Source organism: Podarcis tiliguerta (assembly GCF_965153285.1).
Source record: "Podarcis tiliguerta genome assembly, chromosome: 16".
Classification (NCBI taxonomy): domain Eukaryota; kingdom Metazoa; phylum Chordata; class Lepidosauria; order Squamata; family Lacertidae; genus Podarcis; species Podarcis tiliguerta.
This window is the reverse complement of record NC_139549.1, coordinates 42,463,690-42,487,156: the sequence shown is the minus strand read 5'-3', so window position 1 is coordinate 42,487,156 and position 23,467 is coordinate 42,463,690. Positions and strand designations below refer to the sequence as shown.

The following is a 23,467-nucleotide window of genomic DNA, read 5'->3' as shown; positions in this document are numbered from 1 at the left end:
AGCCAGATCATAGAATCATAGAATCATAGAGTTGGAAGGGACCACAAGGGCCATCGAGTCCAACCCCCTGCCAATGGGCGGGGTATAAATAATATTTTATTTTATTTTATTTTGTTCAACATTCTAAATATTTCATAATAACTAATATTTCAAAATCCCACCCAAACAACAGTTTTTTCAAAGGGGAAGCCAAAAAAACATGGGGGGGGGATGAGAAAGTGGTTTCCCCCCTGAAATTTCATACCCACCCCCACACGGGGCCTTGACCTCTCTAGCCTGGCCTCATATGGGATAGAGATTCCCTGGGTATCCAGAGTCTCATGTATGCGCTGTGTGGACCTTTGGGCACATCAAGTATCAGGAAATGCTCCCTGTAAGATTCCAAGCCAGCCAGCACCCTAAATACCTCCAGCATACCGTTGAATGCTGAGAAGATTTCCACATACCCCAACCATACTTCGAATCATAGAATTGTACAGTTGCAGAGACCTGGGGGTCATCTAGTCTAATCACCTGCAATGCAAGAATCCTGTCCACAGCCATGGGCATAGCCAAGATTTATTGGGGAGGCAGGCTTTATGTTAGCGGGGGGGGGGGACACCGAGTCATCTGTGTTGCAATTGGTCAGATAGGTATTTGCCCCCCTGGCTACATCCATGTCCACAGCTGTCCCTGGGTGGGCTCAAACCACCAGCGTTCTGGTTAGCAGCCAGACAGACTGAAACCATTTGAGAAGAAGGGACAGAGAAGTCAGCTTGTTTTAGTTTCTCTCAATATTTCCAATCTGAAGTTCAGTTTGTCATATTTTTGCATCAGGTTGCATAAAAAAAAAGATGGCCAGAAAGAGAAAAAATTCCATACAAATAAAATAACAAAGAAGCACTAAAATCAGATGCAACATAAGACTCATCAAGAGAAGATGAAACTGTTACACAATTTTTCATAAATCTGAGGGGTTCACATACAGAATTGGCAAGTGGAAGGAAGGAATTGCTTCCTAATTACTAGCAGTCTGTTGCAATTTTTTTTAAAAGTCCTCTTGAAATTTGTTGTATGTTGTATGTTGTATGCCATTTTAACTAATACATGTATACATGCAAGCAGGTTATCCTAAAGAATTCATTTTTTATGTAACTTCCACTAATACATCCAGTTTTATACACATTTGTGTACAAGCTACGTATAGGGGGCAGGAGAATTGCATCTGAAAATTCAGAGAGTTGGGAATTTTGAAGCCTAGTCATGTTTTGGTTCACATACTGCTTCAAGAAGAGCAAGTCAGCAAACCAAACCCAATATCTTCTCCATCTCTGCCCACAAATGTCTGTCATCTTCTTCCATGAGTTCTGCAGGATGCTCCTGTTTCCATTCACTTTCTGAGGCTTCTCTGAGTTGGTCACTGACTTGGTCACAAACCCCTTGACAGATGGTTGTTGGTTTTGTGAGACATGGGGGCCGCTGCCTGCAAGGCCCTTTCCACCTGGCCTAGGAGGTGAGGCCCAGACTCACCAGCCCTACTGAAGAGGCTCCTCATGAGGCCGGAGTAACATTGCCCAGCTATTGTTTTATTGATTTATTGATTTAATATGCTGTACACCGCTTTGAGGTTTTTTTAAAAAATATAAAGCGGTAAAGAAATTTTTTTTTAAAAAAAATTGCTTAGCTGGGTGTGTTTTTTTAGAGTACAATATTCCTTGAGACTTGAAAAGGAGGCACAATTTTAATAAATAAAATGCCCACAGGGGACGGGAGGCTTTTTCTCCAACTCTGGCACTCTTTTTCATAGCTATTCTAATTGAAGATTAAGATTAAGGCAGGATATAAATATGTCAAATAAATAATTCAGCCATTTGTGATTAGCTTAATGATGTTAGAAATTACTTTCTACAACACAAGGAACAAACTGCAGACACCGAGAGCCATTTCCAATGTAAATATTAAATTTAAATATTAGGCTTCCTCTGAGAATTCTGTACATGTACTTGGATTGTGAGGATTCAAAGCACTGAAAGCATTCAGAGGTAGGATAGCCTCACCAAATGTAGCACTCAGCTATCAACCACGGTGCCATTTGTTCAATGGTTTTTCATGTTCATCTCGGGTTCCCTCCCGTCTGGGCTGCAGCCACTACCAGAGAGTAAAGCCCGCTGGCAGCACTGCAGGGCTGTTGTGTTGCAGTTGGACAAAGGAAGGGGTGGGAGAGGCTCCTTTCAGCATATCCCCTTCAACCAGCCGAAGGGTCTCTGCCAGAGGCCAATGGAGGGTGTGGTCACAGGGAAAAGTAGGTGGATCAGTGCATGTAACGCAGAGCTCTGTGCAGCGAGACATCTTCTGTCCACACAAAAGCTGGAGGGTTTTGTGAAGACCCCACTCACACCTCTCTCCTTCCAGGCAAGCAAGTTCAAGGACACATCCCAGTGTGTCAAAGGTTCTGGAGGTGGATGCACTGCACAGCTGGGGAGGAGGCATGTGCCCTGCACAGTGGGCACCACTAAGCCAGAGTCCTGGAGGCTGGATAGACAGGCTGCGAAGGCTGAGGCTCCCCACTCCTGGGGCAGGCATGCCATTCTCAGATTGGACGTGGGGCAGCCATCAGGAGTGTGGCAGAATTTGGAGAGATTGGAGAGATAGTAGCCAGAATTGACAGGACAGTCTTAGCCTCAGCCATCTCACTTCTAGTATCAGAAATAAATGGGTTTTCAGAGAGTGTGTGAGAGAGAAATTTTCAGTTGCTGGATAAGAGGAGGTATTGCCAAATGTTTTTTAAAAGTTTATCTCAAAGTAAAATTCTATTATATGACCAAGTGATACAAAAAAGGGATAGTGTTCATTACTTGCAAATCTTAAGGTATTTTGACAGACACCAACTTGGATAACTGTAGAATCATAGAATAACAGAACTGTAGAGTTGGAAGGGACCCCCAAGGGCCATCTAGTCCAACCCCCTGCAATGCAGGAATCACAGCTAAAGAATCCCTGACAGGTGGCCATCCAACCTCTGCTTAGAAACCTCCGAGAAAGGAGAGTCCACCACCTTCCAAGGGAGTCTGTCAAACAACCCCTACCATCAGAAGGTTCATCCTCGTGTTTAGTTGGAATTTCTTTCCTTGTAATGTGAATCCATTGGTTCAGGTTGTTTATAAAGACTCTGAACAACAGGCCCAGGGCAGGACTTGCTACTTTTTTTTTTTTAAAATGATATTTTATTTTCCACATTCAATGAACAGAAAATACAAATCAGCAAACACATCGAAAAGAAAAAAAAGAAGAAAAACAATACATACATTATACAAAGACAAATAAATAAATAAATAAATAAAAAGAGATAAAAATACAAGAATTAAAAACAAATATTGTGTCATTGTGTTCTTCAGCATTAACTTAGGTCTGCGACTTCCCCATGCCTTTCCACTCTGTATTCTAGGTCTTATATTCTGATAGTAAACTCTTTCCCTCTGGCATAACTTTGGTTCAGATTAATGTTATTGTCTTAATAATCCTTACCTTTCCCTATGTCTTACAAAATATACTTTCTTTATCATTGTCATTTTTATAATAACATTCTTTTACATTCAATCTGATATCCTCAAACGTTCATAATTTTATAGTGCTTCTGTAAATAGTCTTTAAATTTCCTCCAGTCTTCCTTCACCGTCTCTTCTCCCTGGTCTCTGATTCTGCCAGTCATTTCTGCAAGTTCCATATAGTCAATGAGCTTCATTTGCCATTCTTCCAGCGTGGGTAGATCTTGCGTCTTCCAATATTGTGCGATGAGTATTCTTGCTGCTGTTGTAGCGTACATAAAAAAAGTTCTGTCCTTCACCTGCACCTGTTGGTTTACCATACCCAGGAGAAAGGCTTCTGGGGTCTTTCTAAATGTGTATTTAAATATTTTTTTCAGTTCGTTATAAATCATTTCCCAGAAGACCTTAATCCTTGGGCACGTCCACCAAAGGTGAAAGAAAGTACCTTCAGCTTCTTTACATTTCCAACATTTGTTATCAGGCATATGATACATTTTTGCAAGCTTGACTGGTGTCATGTACCATCTGTAAATCATTTTCATTATATTCTCTCTTAAGGCGTTACATGCCGTAAACTTTATTCCAGTGGTCCACAACCTTTCCCAGTCAGCAAACATTATGTTATGACCAACATCTTGTGCCCATTTAATCATAGCCGATTTCACTTCCTCATCCTGTGTGTTCCATTTCAGCAGCAAATTATACATTCTAGACAATATTTTTGTTTTGGGTTCTAACAATTCTGTTTCCAATTTTGATTTTTCCACCTGGAAGCCGATTTTTCTATCTATTTTAAATGCCTCCATTATTTGGTAATAATGAAGCCAGTCTCGGACTTTGCTTTTTAGTTTATCAAAGCTCTTGTAGTTTCAATTTGTCACCATCCTGTTCTAAAATCTCCCAATATTTTGGCCAGTTGGCCTCCATATTGAGTCTCTTTACTGCTTTCGCTTCCATTGGGGACAACCACCTTGGGGTTTTGTTTTCCAAAAGATCTTTATATCTATTCCACACATTAAGCAATGCTTTTCTGACAATGTGAATTTTAAACATTCTATGCACTTTAACCTTGTCGTACCATAGATATGCATGCCAACCAAATGCATTATTGAAACCTTCTAAATCCAATATGTCTGTATTTTCAAGAAGTAGCCATTCTTTTAACCAGCAAAATGCTGCTGCTTCATAATAAAGTTTTAAGTCTGGCAGGGCAAAGCCCCCTCTTTCTTTTACGTCTGTTAATATTTTAAATTTAATCCTTGGCTTTTTGCCCTGCCAGACAAATTTGGATATGTCTTTTTGCCACTTCTTGAAGCAATCAATTTTGTCAATAATCTGCAATGTCTGAAATAAAAATAACATTCTTGGCAATACATTCATCTTAATTACAGCAATACGTCCAAGTAATGAAAGTTTCAAGTTAGACCATGTATCTAGATCCTTTTTTATCTCCACCCAACATTTCTCATAGTTATCTTTAAATAAATTCCCATTTTTTGTTGTCATAGTTATTCCCAAATATTTTACTTTCTTCACCACTGTTAAGCCTGTTTCTTTCTGAAACCTTTCATTTTCCATTTCTGTCAAATTTTTTGTCAAAACTTTAGTTTTGGTTTTATTTAATTTAAAACCTGCCAATTGACCAAATTCTTGAATCAGTTCTAAAACTTTTTTTCCACTAGATTCTGGCTCCTGCAACGTCAAAACCAGGTCATCTGCAAAAGCTCTTAATTTGTATTGTTTGGCTCCGACCTGTATCCCTTTAACCAATTGGTCCTTTCTAATCATATTCAGCAACACCTCCAGGACCGATATGAAAAGTAAAGGGGAAATTGGGCAACCTTGTCGTGTTCCTTTTTCTATTCTGAACTCCTCTGTCAAAACATTATTTACAATTAATTTAGCTTTTTGTTCAGAATAGATTGCCCCTATACCATTTTCAAATTCTTGGCCTACCCCCATGCCTTGGAGATTCTTCTTCATAAAGCTCCAAGAGATATTGTCAAAGGCTTTCTCCGCATCCACAAATATCAGTGCCGCTTTTGTATTTATATTTTCCTGTAAAAGTTCCAAAATGTCAATTATATTTCTTACGTTCTCTGATAAGTGCCTTCCTGGGAGAAAGCCTGCTTGGTCTTTATGAATCTCCTCTGTTAATACTTTCTTCAGTCTTCTCGCCAAAATGTCTGCAAATATTTTATAGTCCACATTTAACAATGATATAGGCCGGTAGTTCCTGAGTTGATGTTTTTCAGCGTCTGTCTTTGGTATAAGGGTCACAAAAGCTTCTTTCCACGATTCTGGTGCCTTTTTTCCCTGAAGTATTTCATTGCATATTTCCTTTAAGGGTTGAATTAACCAGTCTTTCAATGATTTATAGTATCTTGCAGTCAACCCATCAGGTCCCGGAGCTTTGCCAAGTTGCATGTTTTGAATGGCCCTCTCAACCTCCTGTTCCGTTATCCTGCTGCTCAATTTAAGTTTATTTTCTTGCGATATTTTTGGTAGCCCGTTCACTTTCAAAAATTCTTCTATCTCTGTTTCTTTTTGTGGTTGTTGAGAATAAAGCTTTTAAAAATATTTTTGGAAAGCACTCCTAATCTCGTTGGGATGTTGCAACGTTCTTCCTTCAACTTCCAAATTTATAATAGTATTCATTTTTTGTCTCTTCTTTATTTGCCATGCCAATAACTTTCCACACTTGTTTGCCGATTCAAATGTTCTTTGTCTCATCTGTCTAATTTTCCATTCAATCTCTTGATTTATCAATTGCATGTATTGTACTTGGTGCAACTTTATCTCTCTTAATATTTCCTGTGATTTTGGATTTGTTCTTAATCTCTTTTCACCTTCCTTGATCTTATCTAGAATCTTTTCTCTTTTTTCCTGTTGTAATCTTTTCTTAAGTGCATTCTGTTGTATCAAAAATCCTCTCATAACAGCTTTGCTTGCGTCCCAAATGATTCTTTTCTCCACTGTGGTATTCAGATTTATCTCAAAATAGTCTTTCATAGTCTTCTGGGCCTTCTTAACAAATTCTTCATTTCTGAAAAGAGAGTCATTCATCCTCCATCTAAAGGATCCAATTGGTTGTAAGTTCATTACCATCTTAACAGCGTTATGGTCGGAGCAAGTCTTTGGGCAGATTTCCACTTTTTTTATCTTTGGGGCCAGTTCTCTAGTGGTCCAAATTTGGTCGATTCTGGTCCAAGTCTTTTGGGCTTCAGAAAAGAAGGTTCCCTCTCTTTCCAAAGGATGCTTCGTTCTCCAAATGTCAATCAAGTCCAAGTTAGCAGTCATTTCAAAAAAAGTTTTCGGTAGTCTCCCATCTTTGGTAACTACCTGTCTTTGTGCCTTGTCCATATTTGTTGAAACTACTCCATTCATGTCTCCCATTAAAATCACATTGTATTCCATATAGTCCAGCAATGCCTCATGCAACCTTTTAAAGAATTCAGATTTCCCTTCATTGGGCGCATACACGCCCACCATCAAGTATTTCTGTCCGTAATATTGTATTTCAATGGCCAAATATCTTCCATGCTCATCTTTAAAGACAAATTTTGGTGAAAGGCCTTCTTTTGCATAAATTACGACTCCTCTTTTTTTAACTTTATCCGATGAGATAAATTCTTGTCCCAACTTTTTATTAATTAGAATTTTCCTGTGAAGCCTAGTCACATGTGTTTCTTGCAAACAAATCAGGTCCAATTGCTCTCTTTTTAGTATATGAAAAATAGATTTCCTCCTTTGACCTGTATTTAGGCCGTTACAATTCCAACTCAAAAGTTGCAGAGACATGTTGTGTTGTTGTTATTCTGTTCCTCCCGCTGCTTCTGATAGCTTGTCCTCTTCCGCTCCCGGTGGTGCCTTTCCGTCCAGGTTCAAATTCAGTATTGCCTCTGCTGTCTTCTTTCTTTTTTCTTCTAGTAGATCTACCGTCCCTTTCTGTAGGTCCTCCCTGTAGGCTTCCAAAAAGCTATTTCTGTCTTCCACTGATTTTATTTTTATCTTTCGTCCTTTGAAATTAAAAGAAAGCCCTTCTGGGAACTCCCACCTGAAAATAATACTGTTTCTCCTCAGCAAGGTCACCAGATCTTTATATCTGGCTCTAAGGTCAAGAAGATGTTTGGGGATGTCCTTGAAAATTTCAGCTCTCGATTGAGAAATTTCCAAAGGTTTTTGAAAATGCAACCCTAAGATCTTATCCCTTTCCTCTTTAGATCTTAATGCAATCAAGCAATCTCTGGTTTTAATCTTTTTACTTGCTCTTCCCAATCGAAAAGCACTCAAAATTTTAAATTCTTCCTTTTCCGGGTCCAATCCCCAAAATTTCTCAAATTCTTGTCTCAGGTAGTCCCGTAGGCTCTCCTTCTCAATTTCTGGCAAGCCTCTGATCCTCAGATTTGCCTCCCGTTCTTTCAGTTCAATTAAGGAGAACTTAGCTTTATAGTCCTCAAGCTGTCTGGTCATAGGTGGTAGTTTCTCCTCTGTAGCCGCTACAGCCTGTCTAGCTTCCTCTGCGATCTTTCGTGTTTTAGCAGAATCGTCCAATAGTCTTTGAATTGAATCTGTATTTTGCCAAATGCTTAATGTATTTTGGTCTATTTTAGAGGATGCTTCTGCAATCCCCTTGTTCGTTTCTGCCACTTTTTTTTTTATTTCTGCAACCTCCCTTTTCGTCTCTGACACCTCCACAGTAAGTTTATCAATGGCTCCTTGTAGCCTTGCAAAGCCAGAACTTATCAGTTCATCTGTATTCGACATTCCTTTCCCTTTCTGTTGTGAGGTACTACCTCCTGTAGGGTCTAAAGATCCTCTTCTTCCTGGGAGAAAGGATTTGCCTGATCTTGTCGTCTTTTCCTGATAAAAACTCTCTTTCTCAGCCATAAGATAAACTTTCCCACAGTCAGGCTGCAGCTGGGCTTGTAACACTGGCAGACAGTCCGATAAGAAGTTACAATAAGATGTTACAGTGGAAAGTTACCAAGAAACTTTGTAGCAATGTCTATGCCCACTAGGGGGACTCTAAGATCCCAAAGTTAGAAGAAACAAAATGTCCTTTAGTTTACAATCAAGGCAATATTGCATTCATACTTTAAGAATTCCAGTCCTTTTTGCAACACTTTTGTGGCAGTTCCAACTCCTTTATAACAATTTTGTGACAATTTCAACTCTCATTTAGCAAGCGCCGTCCACAATCCCCTTTCTGAGGCTTGTATTTTCAAGTTTGACAGCTCAGGACCTGGGGGTCAGAGCGGTGCTTCTTTTACCGCAGCCTCTTACTCCCGGGGGTTTGAACTTTTTCAGGTCTCTCCCCCTCCTTTCCAATCCTTGGGAGGGGGGTTACAGTCCTTTCTATGGCTTCAGAATAGATTTTTCAGTCTCTTGTTTTAGAATGTTTATAGCACAGTCTTTACTTTCTACTATATACAAAGCGGAAGGCTGACTTCCTGTTTAGACCTTTCCGCTTCTGATCCGATCATTCTTAAAGAAATTTAAAGTCCCGATTCTTTTCCAATTCAATTTTTCCAAATTAAGGTCCTTCAAATTTACTGCATTTTACTCACGATTATTCTGTTTTGTAATCCAAATTGTAACAAGAAGAGGTCGAGCGCTCTCCAGTCCGGCAATGCGACATCGCTCTGAGAAGGTAGCGATAGCCTCACAGCCCCCCCTCTGTTCTCCGGGGCTGTTTTTTCGTCCCGGAGACGATCTGGAGCTGCGCTTTCATTGCCCGCTGAGTCCCACGGCCGTAGGCTTTCCCCGCCTGCGGGTTCAGGGGGTTCCCGCGTCGTCGAAGCGGTAAAACCCCGTCCTTCTCGGAGCTCTTCCTCTGAGAGATCAGAGGAAAGCAGCCATTTCCGCTGGCGCTCAGACCCGGAAGTAGGACTTGCTACTTTTTTCCAGGATAATGAGGAACCGCTACTAGTGAGTACTCTTTGGGTTCGGTCAGTCAACCGGGAACAAATCCACCCAACAGCTGCCTCATCCACCCTGCATTTTACTAGCTTCAGAAGAATATCATGGGGGACTTTGTCAAAAGGCTTCAGGAAATCGAGATACAAGGTGCTGGACTAGATGAGGCGCTTTTGGCCTGATCCTGCTGCCGGGCTGTTCTGATGCTCAGCAGCTACATTCAAAGTCTTACAAGAGGAACAGATATCAATGGGCTGCTGAGATCTTTCAAAAAGGTTGTCAGAAGGGGGGGTGGAGTATTTGTAAAAAGTATAGAAAATATTAATAGCTACAATGAATATGTGAAACAAAGCTGGGAAAGGGAAGGTATGAACAAAACGACAGAAAAAGATTGGCTTATAATAACACACAAAACACAAAATAACTGGCTGTTGTCGCCTTCAGGAGAATTGTTATTTTTTTGTACCTGAAGTGTCCAATTCAAAAGAGGAAGGGGAACATTTGCTGGGGGCTTGCATCACTTATGAGTATCCCCAAATAATGAGTTATATCGGGGTGATATACTGAGTCAGATTGCACTGCTGCTGTTGAGGATGATCAGGACTTCCTGATGCCCAACCTTCTGAGTCTCTCTGTTGCCTCAGTTTCCCTTTAAAGTTATTTGTTTCCCCTTTTCTTTTTTGAGAAACCAAACCAAACTGACAGTTTTCTGGGAAGGTAGGAATAATTCTGCAGAAATCTTTCAGGAAAAACTGGAGTTTGTACAATTCTGAAACAGTTATACCCAGGTGGTGGAAGATTTTGAGCCTTTCAGGACTCTTCCCAGCTCTTTTCTGTGCTCCTTGAGCAGTTTTTGTCTGCCTTGAATGTGTCCTTGAATAATGTTTAATTGTTTATAAGAGATTGTTTAAACCACCAACTTGTTTGAAAAAAATATATTATGGGGGTGTGCAGTTCGTTTTTCTGGGATTGCTCAAGGGTATGTAGTACCAGGACCTCTCCTGCCCCCAAATGTTTAAAGTGTGACAATTACGGTAACAACTTAATGGAGAGTACCGGCACCTTTTTTCCTAAAATAACAAAAGCACTGAGAAAAATCATTTACATATCATAGAATCATAAAACGCAGAACATATGACCAGCACTTAATCAAATTAATTCTCTAAAAAACACTTGGCAAAACCAGGATTTTGTGCCCACTTTCCACAGGAACATTGTGGAAATGGCTAGCACTGCTTGGTTCATGTAGAAACTAAATTTATATGTCTCTTGGATGGAGGTGCAGGGCATGTCTTGCTGTGCTTAAAAACCTCTGGTTTTTGCATGCTTCCAATATCACCTACTGCATGAGATTCATCTGCTGCCCGCCCACTGCTTGCCATTGGCTCCACCCACTTTTGCCCTCCAGCCCTGCACATCACCAACACGTGGCTCCTGGGAGGAGCTAAAACCCTTGGGCTGACAAGGGCTCCGCTCCACCCCTGGTCTATGGACCTTTTGAAAATCTAATATGAAAGGTTAAATTGGGACACTATCCATAGGAATCAATTACTGTATTTGCATTCCTGTTTGCTTTTCTTGAAATCATAGGGTTGGATTCAGACTTACATAACTCAGAGTAGACCTACTGAAATCAGTAGGCCTTAAGTTACCAGACTAAGTCTGGATCACTCCATAGTGAATTTGTAGATGTGATATGAAGCCATTCAATAAAGACTTCTTTTCTTTTTTAGTTTTAAAAATAAATGATGGATGTTGAAGTCTGTTGTCCCATGTAATGCTTTGCTCAGTGGCTGTTGTTTCACCTTTTGTCCCAGGATAAACAAGGATCAAGAAACAAGCCAGCAGCTGTCTCCCTTAGGTGCAGAACGAAGGGGATATGGAAGGAGTGCAGGGGGTGCTGATTTTGGCAAAACTAATCAAAGCCCTTCCTTCGGTACCCAAAGACCAGATTATGGGAAACCCATTTCAAATGAGGAGCTTTTCACTCTCCAAAAGTTAGGAGCTGTGTCTCCATCCATTACGAGAAGGATGTCCTCTCCAGCAGTGGCAGAAGAGATGTTATCAAGTCCTTTGTCCCCTTCTGTGCTCAAAAGGGTGTCCCCTTCAGCAGAAGACAAGTTGTCACGCTCCTCCTCTGCACTTTCTGAATATGTTGAAGAGCTGCGAAGAAAAAGACTGAAGGACAAAGAGCCAGGGAACTTGGTGTTAGATGATGCCTCCTCTTTGCCTATTTACCAAACAACAGGAGCCTCATCCCTTAGAAGATGCAAGACTTTGAAAGATGATGAAGATCTCCCAGTAACTCTGGAGGGAATTGGTGAAAGTTCTCGAGCTGGCCTGGTCCGCTCCTCTAGTTTGAGGAGCATATCATCTGAGAGCATGGCACGGCCAAACCTCTCCCCAGCTCTGAAAAGGGTCTCCAAGTTTGGGTCCTATGATTCTCTCATTCAGAACATAGATGACACCTACTCAAAGCTCAGCTCCCCAGCCCTGGGTGGAGAAATGTTCAGCACTTTGCGACTTAAACCATGGAGAAGTTGCCTGGAGGCATCCCTGGAAGAAACGACAGACACAGATTTAGGAAAAGAACCTCTGGTCTTTCAGAACAGAAGATTTGGTGATGTTCCAAGTGAGGGAAAGGAAACTGATCCACTCTCTTGGAAAATACCAACTCTGAGCTATGAGAGGAAAACGAATGATGACTCAGATGACTTCCTTCCAGCCGTCCGGAAAGGCCAGTCAACCAGCAGCCTGGCCAGAGGTCCCAAAGAGAGGAGAGAAGGCCAGAGGTCCATGAGTGTCCGTTTTGAAGACCAAGTCTCGCCCAACCACACTTTGCTCTCTGAGATAAAGGCCACTTTATCACCAAGTCCAAAACCCCAAGAGGACCCTGGAAACCTCTCTGACTCGTCTTCGTCTTCTGGCTCAGTTGTATCTTTCAAAAGTGCTGACAGCATCAAGAGTCGGCCAAGGATCCCGAGGCTGGAAGGGGAAGGATGTGTTGGGAAAAGAAGCCCGGAGGGCGCGAAAGATGACTGGCGGTCTGAAGCCGAGGGGAAGGAAGATGATGTAAACAGTATCATGATGAAATACCTAGGAAAAGACTAAGGTAAAGTGCTGGCATCTTTCATTTCATTTTTTTATTTCACTTTTAATTTCTTTCTATATTACTATACACAAGGCAGTTTAGAGCAATATATAAGGAATACACCTTATAATAATCTGATCCAATACAAAAAGTCACAGTAAAACATAACTTTAAAATAGAATGACATATCAAATAAAGTAATATTCAACAATCTGTTAGAATAGTACACAATAAAATTAACTCTCAAACCACCAGCAAATAATAATTAAACAGAAATTCACTCTTAACCATTACAATAAATGATTACTAAACTATGATAAATAAAAAATGACTGCAAGTCACAATGCATAAAATACCACAATGCATAAAATAGCACAAATTGAGCAACAAAGACCCACAAAACTATTTCCCCCTTTCCCCTTCCCAGCTGCTTCTGCTGTTCTTAGTCCTGCCCTAGGAGAGGCTACTTGCTCAGCTGGGCTTGGTTGAGGTTGGGGAGGCAAGGCTCTTTCTCCCTTCTTTGCACTTCCTCACTGAGGAAGCAGACTTCTACTGGATTACTTTAGAGTCTTTCTATAGGTTTTCTTTTTGTAGATGTCAGGGAACTGCCATCAGTGTCCGAGGGAGAGAGCAAGCTCCGAAGGGATCCCAGAGAGCGTCCCGGGAGTGGGAGGGGCAGCCCATCTTCTGGGGGAGAGAATCGGCGTAGCTCCAGTGGAGAAGGGGGGGAGATGGGGGAATCGGCGAGGCGATCCCATGACTCCTTGCCGGGGACCAGCGGGGAGAGAAGGGGTCCTCCACTGCCCACGCCCTCCTTGCGCAGAAGGCTTCCGCGCAGGGAGAGTAGGTGAGGACTGGGCGTCAAAGAACTTCTTTGCTGGAATAAGTTTAAGAAACGCCCACTGACGGATTCTGCCAGTGATTGAGACGGTCACGGGCGAGTGGCTGCCCAGACAGGAATGGTTCACTCAGGCAACCCAGCCAGACGTTGGGACAAGCTTACGCACGAGCAACCCCTAGAACCATTACAGTAGACTTTTCCAAACAACTTCCAGCCAGCAGCCCTCTGGACAGCAGGTTTGCATTCCTCTGTCCTTTTAGTAAAGGAGAGATGAGTGGATTCTGGACACCAGTTTTCCTTCTAATAAGTGTTCACTTGTGCCAATACCAATATTGGTGCAACTATTGTTTCGCCAGAAGTGGCTTAGTCCTGCTGGCCACATGACCCAGAAGCTGTACGCCAGCTCCCTTGGCCAATAAAGCGAGATGAGCACCGCAACCCCAGAGTCGGTCACGACTGGACTTAATGGTCAGAGGTCCCTTTACCTTTACCTTTTACCAAATATCTCCAGGTCCTTCATACAGGCAGGGGTTCATGTGCCCAATTGCATTCTTTACAGAGTGATTTTCTTGGCCTGCACCATCTGTGCAGCAAGGGGGCAACGGCTGCATCCACACGATGCCATTATTCAAAGCACCTTCTTCCTTTCAAAGAATTATGGGCACTGTAATTTACCCCTCACATAGCTGCAATTCCCACAACCACACAACAAACTACAGTGCCTGGGATTCTTTGATAGAAAGAATGTGTTTTGAATGAGTGTGTACCCAGCCATAGTCTCAGTAGTTTCTCCACAGCTCCACAGCCAGAGCATTTTCTAAGAAGTGTTGCAAGATCTTCTGGTTTGGCCTGGATTTTTTAATGTTAATGAAGCTGAACGTTTGAAGATTAAGACAAGGAAAAGAAAGTACTTATTCACATGGTATATAGTTAAACTAGGAAACTCCCTCCCATAGGAGGCCGTGATGTCTCCCAACCTAGACGGCTTTAAAAGAGGATTGGACAAATGGATGGAGGAGGAGAGGACTATTGAAGGGCACAAAGGAGTCTATGCTCTTCCTCCCACAGTTGAAGGCAGCGATGTTTCTGACTGCCGGTTGCTGGGGCCCCCAGGGTGGGAAAGGGCTCTTTTGCCTGTGATAAGGATGTTGGGCCACATGGGCCCCCACTGGCCTGATCCAGCGGGCTCTACTTATGTTCTTATATTTTTATACTTTTTGTGTGGATGCAGTTCCATGGGAAGTTTTGACTTAGTTTCAAAATTTGCATTTTTATAGCTCTTCCCTGTGGGCCCAAAGACTGGGGTGGGGGTGGCCATATAAGTCAATGTGCACATAAATAGAAGTACAGTACTCTTCTGTACACACAAAGCTTTATATGGGAAAGCAAGCTCTAGAGGTGTCGCATCACACACATTGGAGTTGGTTTGCTTTTTTGCTCAAAGTGTCCACCAGCTCCAAATGTTTCCATTTCTTGGTCATGTCTGCCATGAGGATTTATTTCTCCAACTTCGGTTGGAGCTCCAGCTCCCAGATGGATGGACACCCCACTGCTGCAGTTAAGTGCTTAAAACACATTAGAAAACATTTTGCGAGGAGGCTGCCTTTGGAGGACATTTTCACAGGTCCTGCTGTGATCAAAACTGCTGAAGCAACACCAGGCAGCTTGGATGTGTTAATAAAACATTTCTTTATAGGAAACACCGTCTACATAACTGAAAGAGCTGTGTTTGTGTGTGTGTGACTTTTGTTTGAAGTCAGTTGCAGGGAACTGGGGTTTTAGTGGGGAGGAGATGGAAACTTACTCTCTTCTTTTTTAAAAAAAATAATATTTATTGCTTTTTGAACAATTTAAACATTGCAAACCCAAACAAAAACAGAAAAATAAAAACCAATACAATACAATAAAAAGACACTACGTAACACTAAACACATTAAACAAAACAAAACAAAACAAAACAAAACAATTTAAAACACTCAAACAATTTCAATATATTTCATTCACTTGTTTCACCGACCTCCTCACACCTCCCTTTTTGTATTCCACTTCTGTCAAATGTTTCAGCGATTCCTTTCCATCTTCCTCTGTTATCTGTCAAATAATTATCTTAACACATTCTAACCTTATTTTACTTTTAAAATTCCATTAATCTATTTATACTTAAATCCTTATAACATTTCTACTAAAGCCATATAACTTCATTCCAACATTTTAACATTCATTAATTTTGCAGTATTTCTGTAAATAGTCTTTAAACTTTCTCCAGTCTTCTTCCACCGACTCCTCTCCTTGGTCTCGGATTCTGCCAGTCATTTCCGCCAGTTCCATGTAGTCCATCAACTTCATCTGCCATTCTTCCCGGGTGGGTAGATCTTGTGTCTTCCAATACTTCGCAATAAGTATTCTTGCTGCTGTTGTTGCATACATAAAGAAAGTGCTGTCCTTCTTTAACACCAATTGGCCGACCATGCCCAGGAGAAAGGCCTCTGGTTTCTTCAGAAAGGTATATTTAAATACCTTTTTCATTTCATTATAGATCATCTCCCAGAATGTCTTAATCCTTGGGCATGTTCACCAAAGATGAAAGAATGTACCTTCAATCTCTTTGCATTTCCAACATTTATTGTCGGGCAAATGATAATTTTTTTCAAGCTTGACTGGTGTCATGTACCACCTATAAATCATTTTCATTATGTTTTCTCTTAAGGCATTACATGTGGTAAATTTCTTTTTTTTTATATAATATTTTTATTAAAGTTTTTAGATAAAATGAAAAAACAACAAAAGTACAAAAGTACAAAAATACAAAACAACAAAAAGAACAACACAAAAAAGAAAAAAAGAGAAACAGATAAAAACAATTCCATTTTCATAATATTCCTTGCATTTACTTATTTCCCAGACTTCCCCACACCTCCCTTCACTGTATTCCAGTTCATGTATTTGATCAGCAAATCCCTTCCCTCTATCTTACCTAATTTTTATCTTGATCTTAATATCTTAATATATCTTAATCTCTACATGTGGTAAATTTCATACCTGTGGTCCATAACTGTTCCCAGTTCCCATCATTATATTATGTCCAACATCTTGTGCCCATTTAATCATAGCTGATTTCACCATTTCATCCTGAGTGTTCCATTTCAATAGCAAATTATACATTCTTGACAAATTCTTAGTCTTTGGATCTAACAATTCTGTTTCCAATTTTGATTTTTCCACCTGGAAACCAACTTTTTTGTCCAGATTGTATGCCTCCATTATTTGGTAATAATGGAGCCAATCTCGCACTTTGTTTTTCAATTTTTCAAAGCTCTGTAATTTTATTCTGTCTCCATCCTGTTCCAGAATTTCCCAATACTTCGGCCATTTGGCCTCCATATTGAGTTTTTTCAGAGCCTTCGCTTCCATTGGAGACAACCATCTTGGGGTTTTCTTTTCTAACAAATCCTTATATCTTATCCAAACGTTAAACAATGCTTTTCTGACAATATGATTTTTAAACGCTTTATGTACTTTTACCTTATCATACCACAAATATGCATGCCAACCAATTGCGTTATTAAAACCTTCTAAGTCCAAGACTTCAGTGTTTTCAAGAAGCAGCCATTCTCTCAGCCAGCAAAAAGCAGCTGATTCATAATAAAGTTTAAAGTCTGGCAGGGCAAATCCACCTCTTTCTTTAGCATCAGTTAATATCTTAAATTTTATTCAAGGCTTTTTGCCCTGCCAAACAAATCTAGAAATATCTTTCTGCCACTTCTTGAAACAATCCATCTTATCCAAAATTTGCGATGTTTGGAACAAAAACAGCATCCTTGGCAACACATTCATTTTTATCACAGCAATTCGGCCTAACAACGATAACTTCAACTTTGACCATATTTTTAGATCCTTTTTCACTTCAATCCAACATGTTTCATAACTGTCCTTAAATAAATTCACATTTTTGGCAGTCATATTAACCCCTAAATATTTCACTTTCTTAACCAATGTTAATCCTGTCTCCTCCTGAAACTTTTCCCTCTCATTCGGGGATAAATTTTTCTCTAAGACCTTGGTTTTCACCTTATTCAACTTAAAACCTGTTACCTGTCCAAATTCTTGAATCAGTTCCAATACCCTTTTAGTACTAGATTCTGGCTCCTGTAAAGTCAATACTAAATCATCAGCAAAAGCTTTCAATTTGTACTGTTTAGCTCCCACTTGTATACCTTTAACCTCTTGGTCCTTTCTAATCATATTTAACAAAACTTCAAGGACCGATATGAAGAGCAGTGGAGAGATTGGACAGCCTTGTCGTGTCCCTTTCTGAACCTTAAACTCTTTTGTCACTACATTGTTCACAATTAATTTTGCCTTTTGTTCTGAATAAATTGCACCTATACCATTTTCAAAACCTTGCCCTACCCCCATCCCCTGTAGATTCTTTTTCATAAAACTCCAAGAAATGTTGTCGAAGGCTTTCTCTGCATCCACAAATATCAGAACTGCCTTTGTATTAATATTCACTTGTAATTTTTCTAAGATATTAATTATGTTCCTTGTATTGTCAGACAAATGTCTCCCCGGGAGAAAGCCCGCTTGGTCTTTATGAATTTCTTCTACTAACACCTTTTTTAATCTTTTGGCCAAAATATCTGCAAAAAAATTGTAATCCACATTAAGAAGTGAAATAGGGCGGTAGTTCTTAAGCTGTGTCTTTTCAATCTCTGTTTTCGGTATAAGTGTAATATAAGCTTCTTTCCACGACTCAGGTGCCTTTCTCCCTTCCAAAATTTCATTGCAGACTTCCTTCAATGGTTGTATTAACCATTCTTTCAAAGATCTGTAATATCTTGAAGTCAGTCCATCTGGTCCTGGAGATTTGCCTAATTGCATCTTCTGAATGGCCCCTTCCACCTCCTGATCCGTTATTTTACCGTTCAAAATTAGCTGTTTTTCTTGAGAGATTTTATGTAGTCCATTTATTTTCAGAAATCGGTCAATATCCATTTATTTCTGCTTCTCCTGTGTATAAAGTTGCTTGAAATACCTCTGAAAACACTTCCTTATCTCTACTGGGTTCTGTATATTCTTTCCTTCCACTTCCAAATCCATAATAGTATTAAGTTTTTGTCTTTTTTTCATTTGCCAGGCCAACAGTTTCCCACACTTATTTGCCGATTCAAATGTCTTTTGCCTCATCTGTTTAATCTTCCATTCTATTTCCTGATTCATCAACTTCATATATTGTACTTGATACAACTTTATCTCTTTCAGAATCTCCTGTGACTTTGGATTTGTTCTCAGTTTCTTCTCTCCTTCCTTTATTTTCCCCAGGATTTTATCCTTTTTTTCATTCTGAATTCTCTTCTTAATTGCATTCTGTTGTATTAGGAATCCTCTCATAACCGCTTTACTTGCATCCCAAATTACTCTTTTTTCCACTGTGGTATTCATATTTATCTCAAAATAGTCTCTTAGAGTTTTTTGGGCCTTCGTAGTCACCTCTTCATTCCTAAACAAAGTATCGTTCATCCTCCATCTAAAGGAACCAGTTGGCATCAGTTTCATTTCCATCTTCACGGCATTATGGTCAGAACAAGTTTTTGGGCAAATCTCCACTTTGCTACTCTTCAGAACCAATCCCCTGGTTATCCAGATTTGATCGATTCTTGTCCAAGTCATTTTAGCCTCAGAGAAGAAAGTTCCCTCTCTTCCCAGAGGGTTCTTCATTCTCCAAAAATCAACTAAGTCCATGCTTTCAGTCATATCAAAAAAAGTTTTTGGCAATCTACCAGGAGATGGAAACTTACTCTCATCCCTGGAATCTGTTGCCCCAAAAGTGTAAAGATGGAAAGGGCAGCCCAAAGCAGTTGTGGAGGGATTTTTCTTTTTTTTAAAATGCAAAACAAAATATACAAGTGAAGTTGGAATGTACATTTTACAATGTCCCCCACCCCCTAATTACGGTGCTTCTGATCCTTGTTACAGAAGCTCTGAAGAATCTACAAATATTGGGGGGGGGGGCAGAACAGCAGGTCTTATGAGTGAGATAGCACAATACAGCACACAAAGCTGGCTTTAGGCAGTCATTCAAACCCACCAGCTACTGTAAGCTCCCTCATTCTAGTCTGGACGATGCAGCCCCTGTGTCCTTTGCATTCACCCCGGATGAAATGTGAAAAGCAAGGCAACTGGAGTGGGTATCTTTAAAATAGTTTTAGCCACCCGCCTCCATAGCATTTTGGAACTGGGTGGGACCTTAGGAGGTCATCCAGCTCAACCCGCTTGACAGATGGCTGCTTGGCCTCTGCTTAAATGCATGTGAAGGTTCTTACTCTGCCAAGAAACTCCTCCTGTTAGCAAGTTTTCCTCATGCCTAAAAGAAATCAGCTTCCTTGCTGCAATTTCCACTCAGAACAAGCCTGCTCCCTCCTCCTTGTGACAGCCCTTCATATACTTAAGGCCATCTGCCATTGGCTCACACACTCTCCAGCTGCTCATACTATTAAGCAACCTGCACAGCTCTTTCATGGGACTTGGTTTCCAGACTCTCCACCTTCCTGGCATCCCACCTCTTGATACATCTGGGTTGGTCACTGTTCTTCTTGAAATGTGATGCCCAAAACCTGACAAGACAGGACTATGACTGTTAGTGATCTGGCCACTATGTCAAAATCATTGCTGGCTGGGGCTGATGTCAAAAACATCTGGAGGGCACCTGGTTGGTGAAGCTGGCATCCACTTTGCTGAGATGAGATGATTTGTTCCATCTGCCATGCTTTAATATTCCTAATATCAATTGTAGTTTCCTCTCCTTAGCTTGCTGGCAGATGAGCTCATTAAGAGCCAGTTAAGAAATTAAATCTGAGCAGCTCAGATTTTCACAAATGTTTTCATTTAAATGCAAGTTGTGTGATGTTTACAGGGGACCTGAGATGGCTTTGAACATTTGGCTTTTCTTGTGGAAGCGCACATCTTGGTAAGTTCACCTATGATGATGATTGCAACATTAGGGTTGAATCCCAATGAAGGTGGGAGATCAGATTTTCAAAATGAGATGGACAGAAACAGGGAGGAAACTGAGTCTTTAAATTAGAAAGAGGTGCTGGCAAATGTGAATAAATTTCAATTCAGTATTTCTGGTATCTACATTCCCCCCTCCCTCCCCCTCTCCTTCCCCTCTCCAGGAGCCAAGCTTTTGTCTGAATCATCAGCATCCAGGCATCCTTGTCGGTTCCAGGCTCTGGCTTCCCCACCTGCTTTGGAGGCACCTGAGTTTCCTAACCCAACAAGGCACAACAACACATGTGTATGTAAGAGAAGCGGGCTGTGCTCTCTCTTTGATTTATACAAAATAAAACATTTTGCTTCTTGCATCTGAGTTTTTCCTCCTCCCTCTTTCCTGTCTGTGCCCAAGATGGCTTCAGGGAATCCTTCATGCTCTGAAAAATCCTATTGGGATTAGGAAGAGCCAACCATGGACATGACATAATAGAAACCTAGGCAACTGCATTATACTGAGTCGGGCCACTGGTCCATCTAGCTCAGTATTGCCCACACTGACTGTCAGCAGCTGTGCAAGGTGCCAGGCAGGGTTCTTGCCCAGCTCTTCCTGGAAATGCTGGAGATTGAACCTGGGAGCTTCTGCAGGTAAAGCAGATGTTCTGCCAGTGAGCAACAGACCTGCATCACCAGCCAGTGCCCGCTACTGGAGCATGTGGCGCTGTGGTCTAAACCACTGAGCTTCTGGGGCTTGCTGACCAGAAAGTCAGCACTGCAAGTCTGTGCAACGGGGTAAGCTCCCGTTGCTCTGTCCCAGATCCTGCCAACCTAGCAGTTTGAAAACATGCCAGTGCAAGTAGATAAATAGGTTTCCATGCTCTCTGGCACTCGTCAAGGTGTCTCACTGCGCCAGAAGCACTTTAGTCATGCTGGCCACATGACCCAGAAAGCTATTTGTGGACAAATGCTGGCTCCCTCGGGCTGAAGCGAGATGAGTTTGACTGGGCCTAACTGTGCAGAGGTCCTTTACCTTCTTTACCGACTGTCAGGGACCCCAGAGAAATGCCCTTCCTATTCAGCGAGGCTTAGATCTACCTTACAGAGGAATCTCCCCACTTCTGGTAGGAGTGGGGCAGGTAGGGATGGGGGCTGGGAGCTGGTTGGTTTCTCATAACAGAATGAAGAATGCCTGTACCTTTTGCCCCATATTTCAGGTCTTGCAACTGCTAGAAACTTACGTGTTTTTTTAAAACAAAAGCTCGTAATCGGAGGGTTATGGTTGATGGATGCTCATGATAGAAATATGGCAGTTAAGGGTGGGAGGGATGGAGTTGGTGGTGGCAGGGGTGGGGTGGGGTGTGGGGACAAGTGGCCAGAGAATGAAGGACTGGAGGAGTTCAAATACAGGAAGAAGATGGCAGAAGGGCTGCAGCTCACCTGCTTTACCTGCAGATGGGTACAGGTGAGATCCTTGGGCTGTCATCTTCAGGCATGGCTGGGAGAGGCCCCCTGCCTGAAACCTTTGGAGAGCTGCTGCCAGTGTTGATAATACTGAGTTAGATGGTTTTATTCAGTATAATGCTGCTTCCTCATTGGACCATCCTGATTTGTAGTCCTGCTGAAATGTTGCAACCTGTGTGTGTGTTTCATTGCTTACTGCGGCATTATAACACACACACACACAAGTGTGTTTGTCAGTAGATCAATCCATCACCCTGACTCGCTGGAGAATTCTGCTTCCCTTTCTTTTGCTTTTTCTCTCTGCAGAAGAACAATTGCCTGCTGATCCCATACACATCAGGCCAGAATATTGCTCCAGTTAGATTGAATAAGAAAATACATTGCAGCAGGGAGAGGCTTCCAGGAGCTCAGCTTGGCAGAAATGGCGGGGGTGGGGTGGGGGGTGGGATGGACGGATCCATCTTGCAGTGAAGGGTTTGCTGATGGCAGGGCTGCAGCAATTCTGCTGGCATTAGAGCAGCAGCAAAAGCATACCTGGGATTTCTCAAGAAGCTCACTAAATCCAGAGCACTAGGAAAAGCAGGGCATCTGTTCAGGCCCACCTTTGCTGCTGTTCCGATTCCAGGGACCAGTGGAGAGGCATCCTTTAGTTGAGCTTATGGGGCTGTTTTCAGGACTGAGGTTGTGGATGCCCTAAAGCATTTCCCCTGGAAGCAAAACACCAGCAGCTGGAGCAAAAGCAAGAATCAGGCCAGGCCACAAACAGTGACAGCAGCAGTCCCTGTGACACTTGTTTTCAGAAGGACATATGGGCATTATGCAGATTAGGACTTTGCTGTACATCACTTGAGCAATTGGCTGAATAGTCTATTCATGGACAAGGACACAGAATGCATCATCTGATAATATGATGATGGTATTCTTAAACCTACAGCCTGAGTGAAACATATTTTTTGAATAAGCAGGAGATACTATTATTCTTATTATTTACATAGGCAGTGTATACAGGCCTACTCACAAGAAACTTACAGAATTAACCGTTCCATTACAAACTGAATGATTCCTGCTTTTGCACTTCTAAAACAATCATATACACTGAGACTCAGAAGAAGGTCTCTTTGTGTTCAGTGGGTTCTGCTCCCAGGAAAATGGATATAGGATTGCAGCCTAAGAAGATGTGTCAAGAGCTATGTGGAAAATGTGCCCCAGGGTGGGGTGCAGGGAGGAAGCAGGGGCCATTATGCCATCTTCTGAGGCAACTCTTTTCCCAACATGTATATGCTAAACCATCATCTTCACCTATTGAAACATGAACAACAATTTTGAAATAATAATATTATGAGTCTGCGTCTCAAATCTATGGATTTTGACTTGCCCATATAATCTAAAAAGAAATGTCCTTGATGCCTTGAGCACTTCCTTGATGCCAACTTGTGTGTTCTTCCCTGGCTTAGTTCCTAAGCAGAGGACAGGGCATCAGTTGTAGGATTTCCTGTCTGTGGGCATGTGCCTTGCTGCACCTCTAACGCCCTCTGGCCAATGACATTGACATCGTTAATATGGCTGTGAGCCAAACAAACTTCCTTTCCCTTGGCATTTGCTGTCTAGTAACCTCAAATGCTTTCACATCCATCTCCCCCT

The 23,467-nt window shown here is 41.5% G+C and overlaps 1 protein-coding gene across 8 annotated transcripts in view; it reads left to right on the top strand.

Annotated features, from left to right (window-relative positions):
* The window catches only part of MYO18B (myosin XVIIIB), a 256,252-nt gene extending 235,513 nt beyond the window's left edge, over nt 1–20,739 (top strand). For 5 of the 8 annotated variants that reach the window (XM_083418972.1, XM_083418971.1, XM_083418975.1 and 2 more), the window contains 2 exons: nt 11,261–12,555; nt 20,551–20,739. In XM_083418972.1, the coding sequence (XP_083275098.1) occupies nt 11,261–12,554 (1,294 nt within the window). In that variant the 3' untranslated portion in view covers nt 12,555; nt 20,551–20,739. Of the gene's footprint in view, nt 1–11,260; nt 12,556–20,288; nt 20,343–20,550 lie in introns of all 8 variants that reach the window. The other 3 variants (XR_014506212.1, XR_014506213.1, XR_014506214.1) reach the window with 1 other exon arrangement.
* Nucleotides 20,740–23,467: the final 2,728 nt, after the last annotated feature.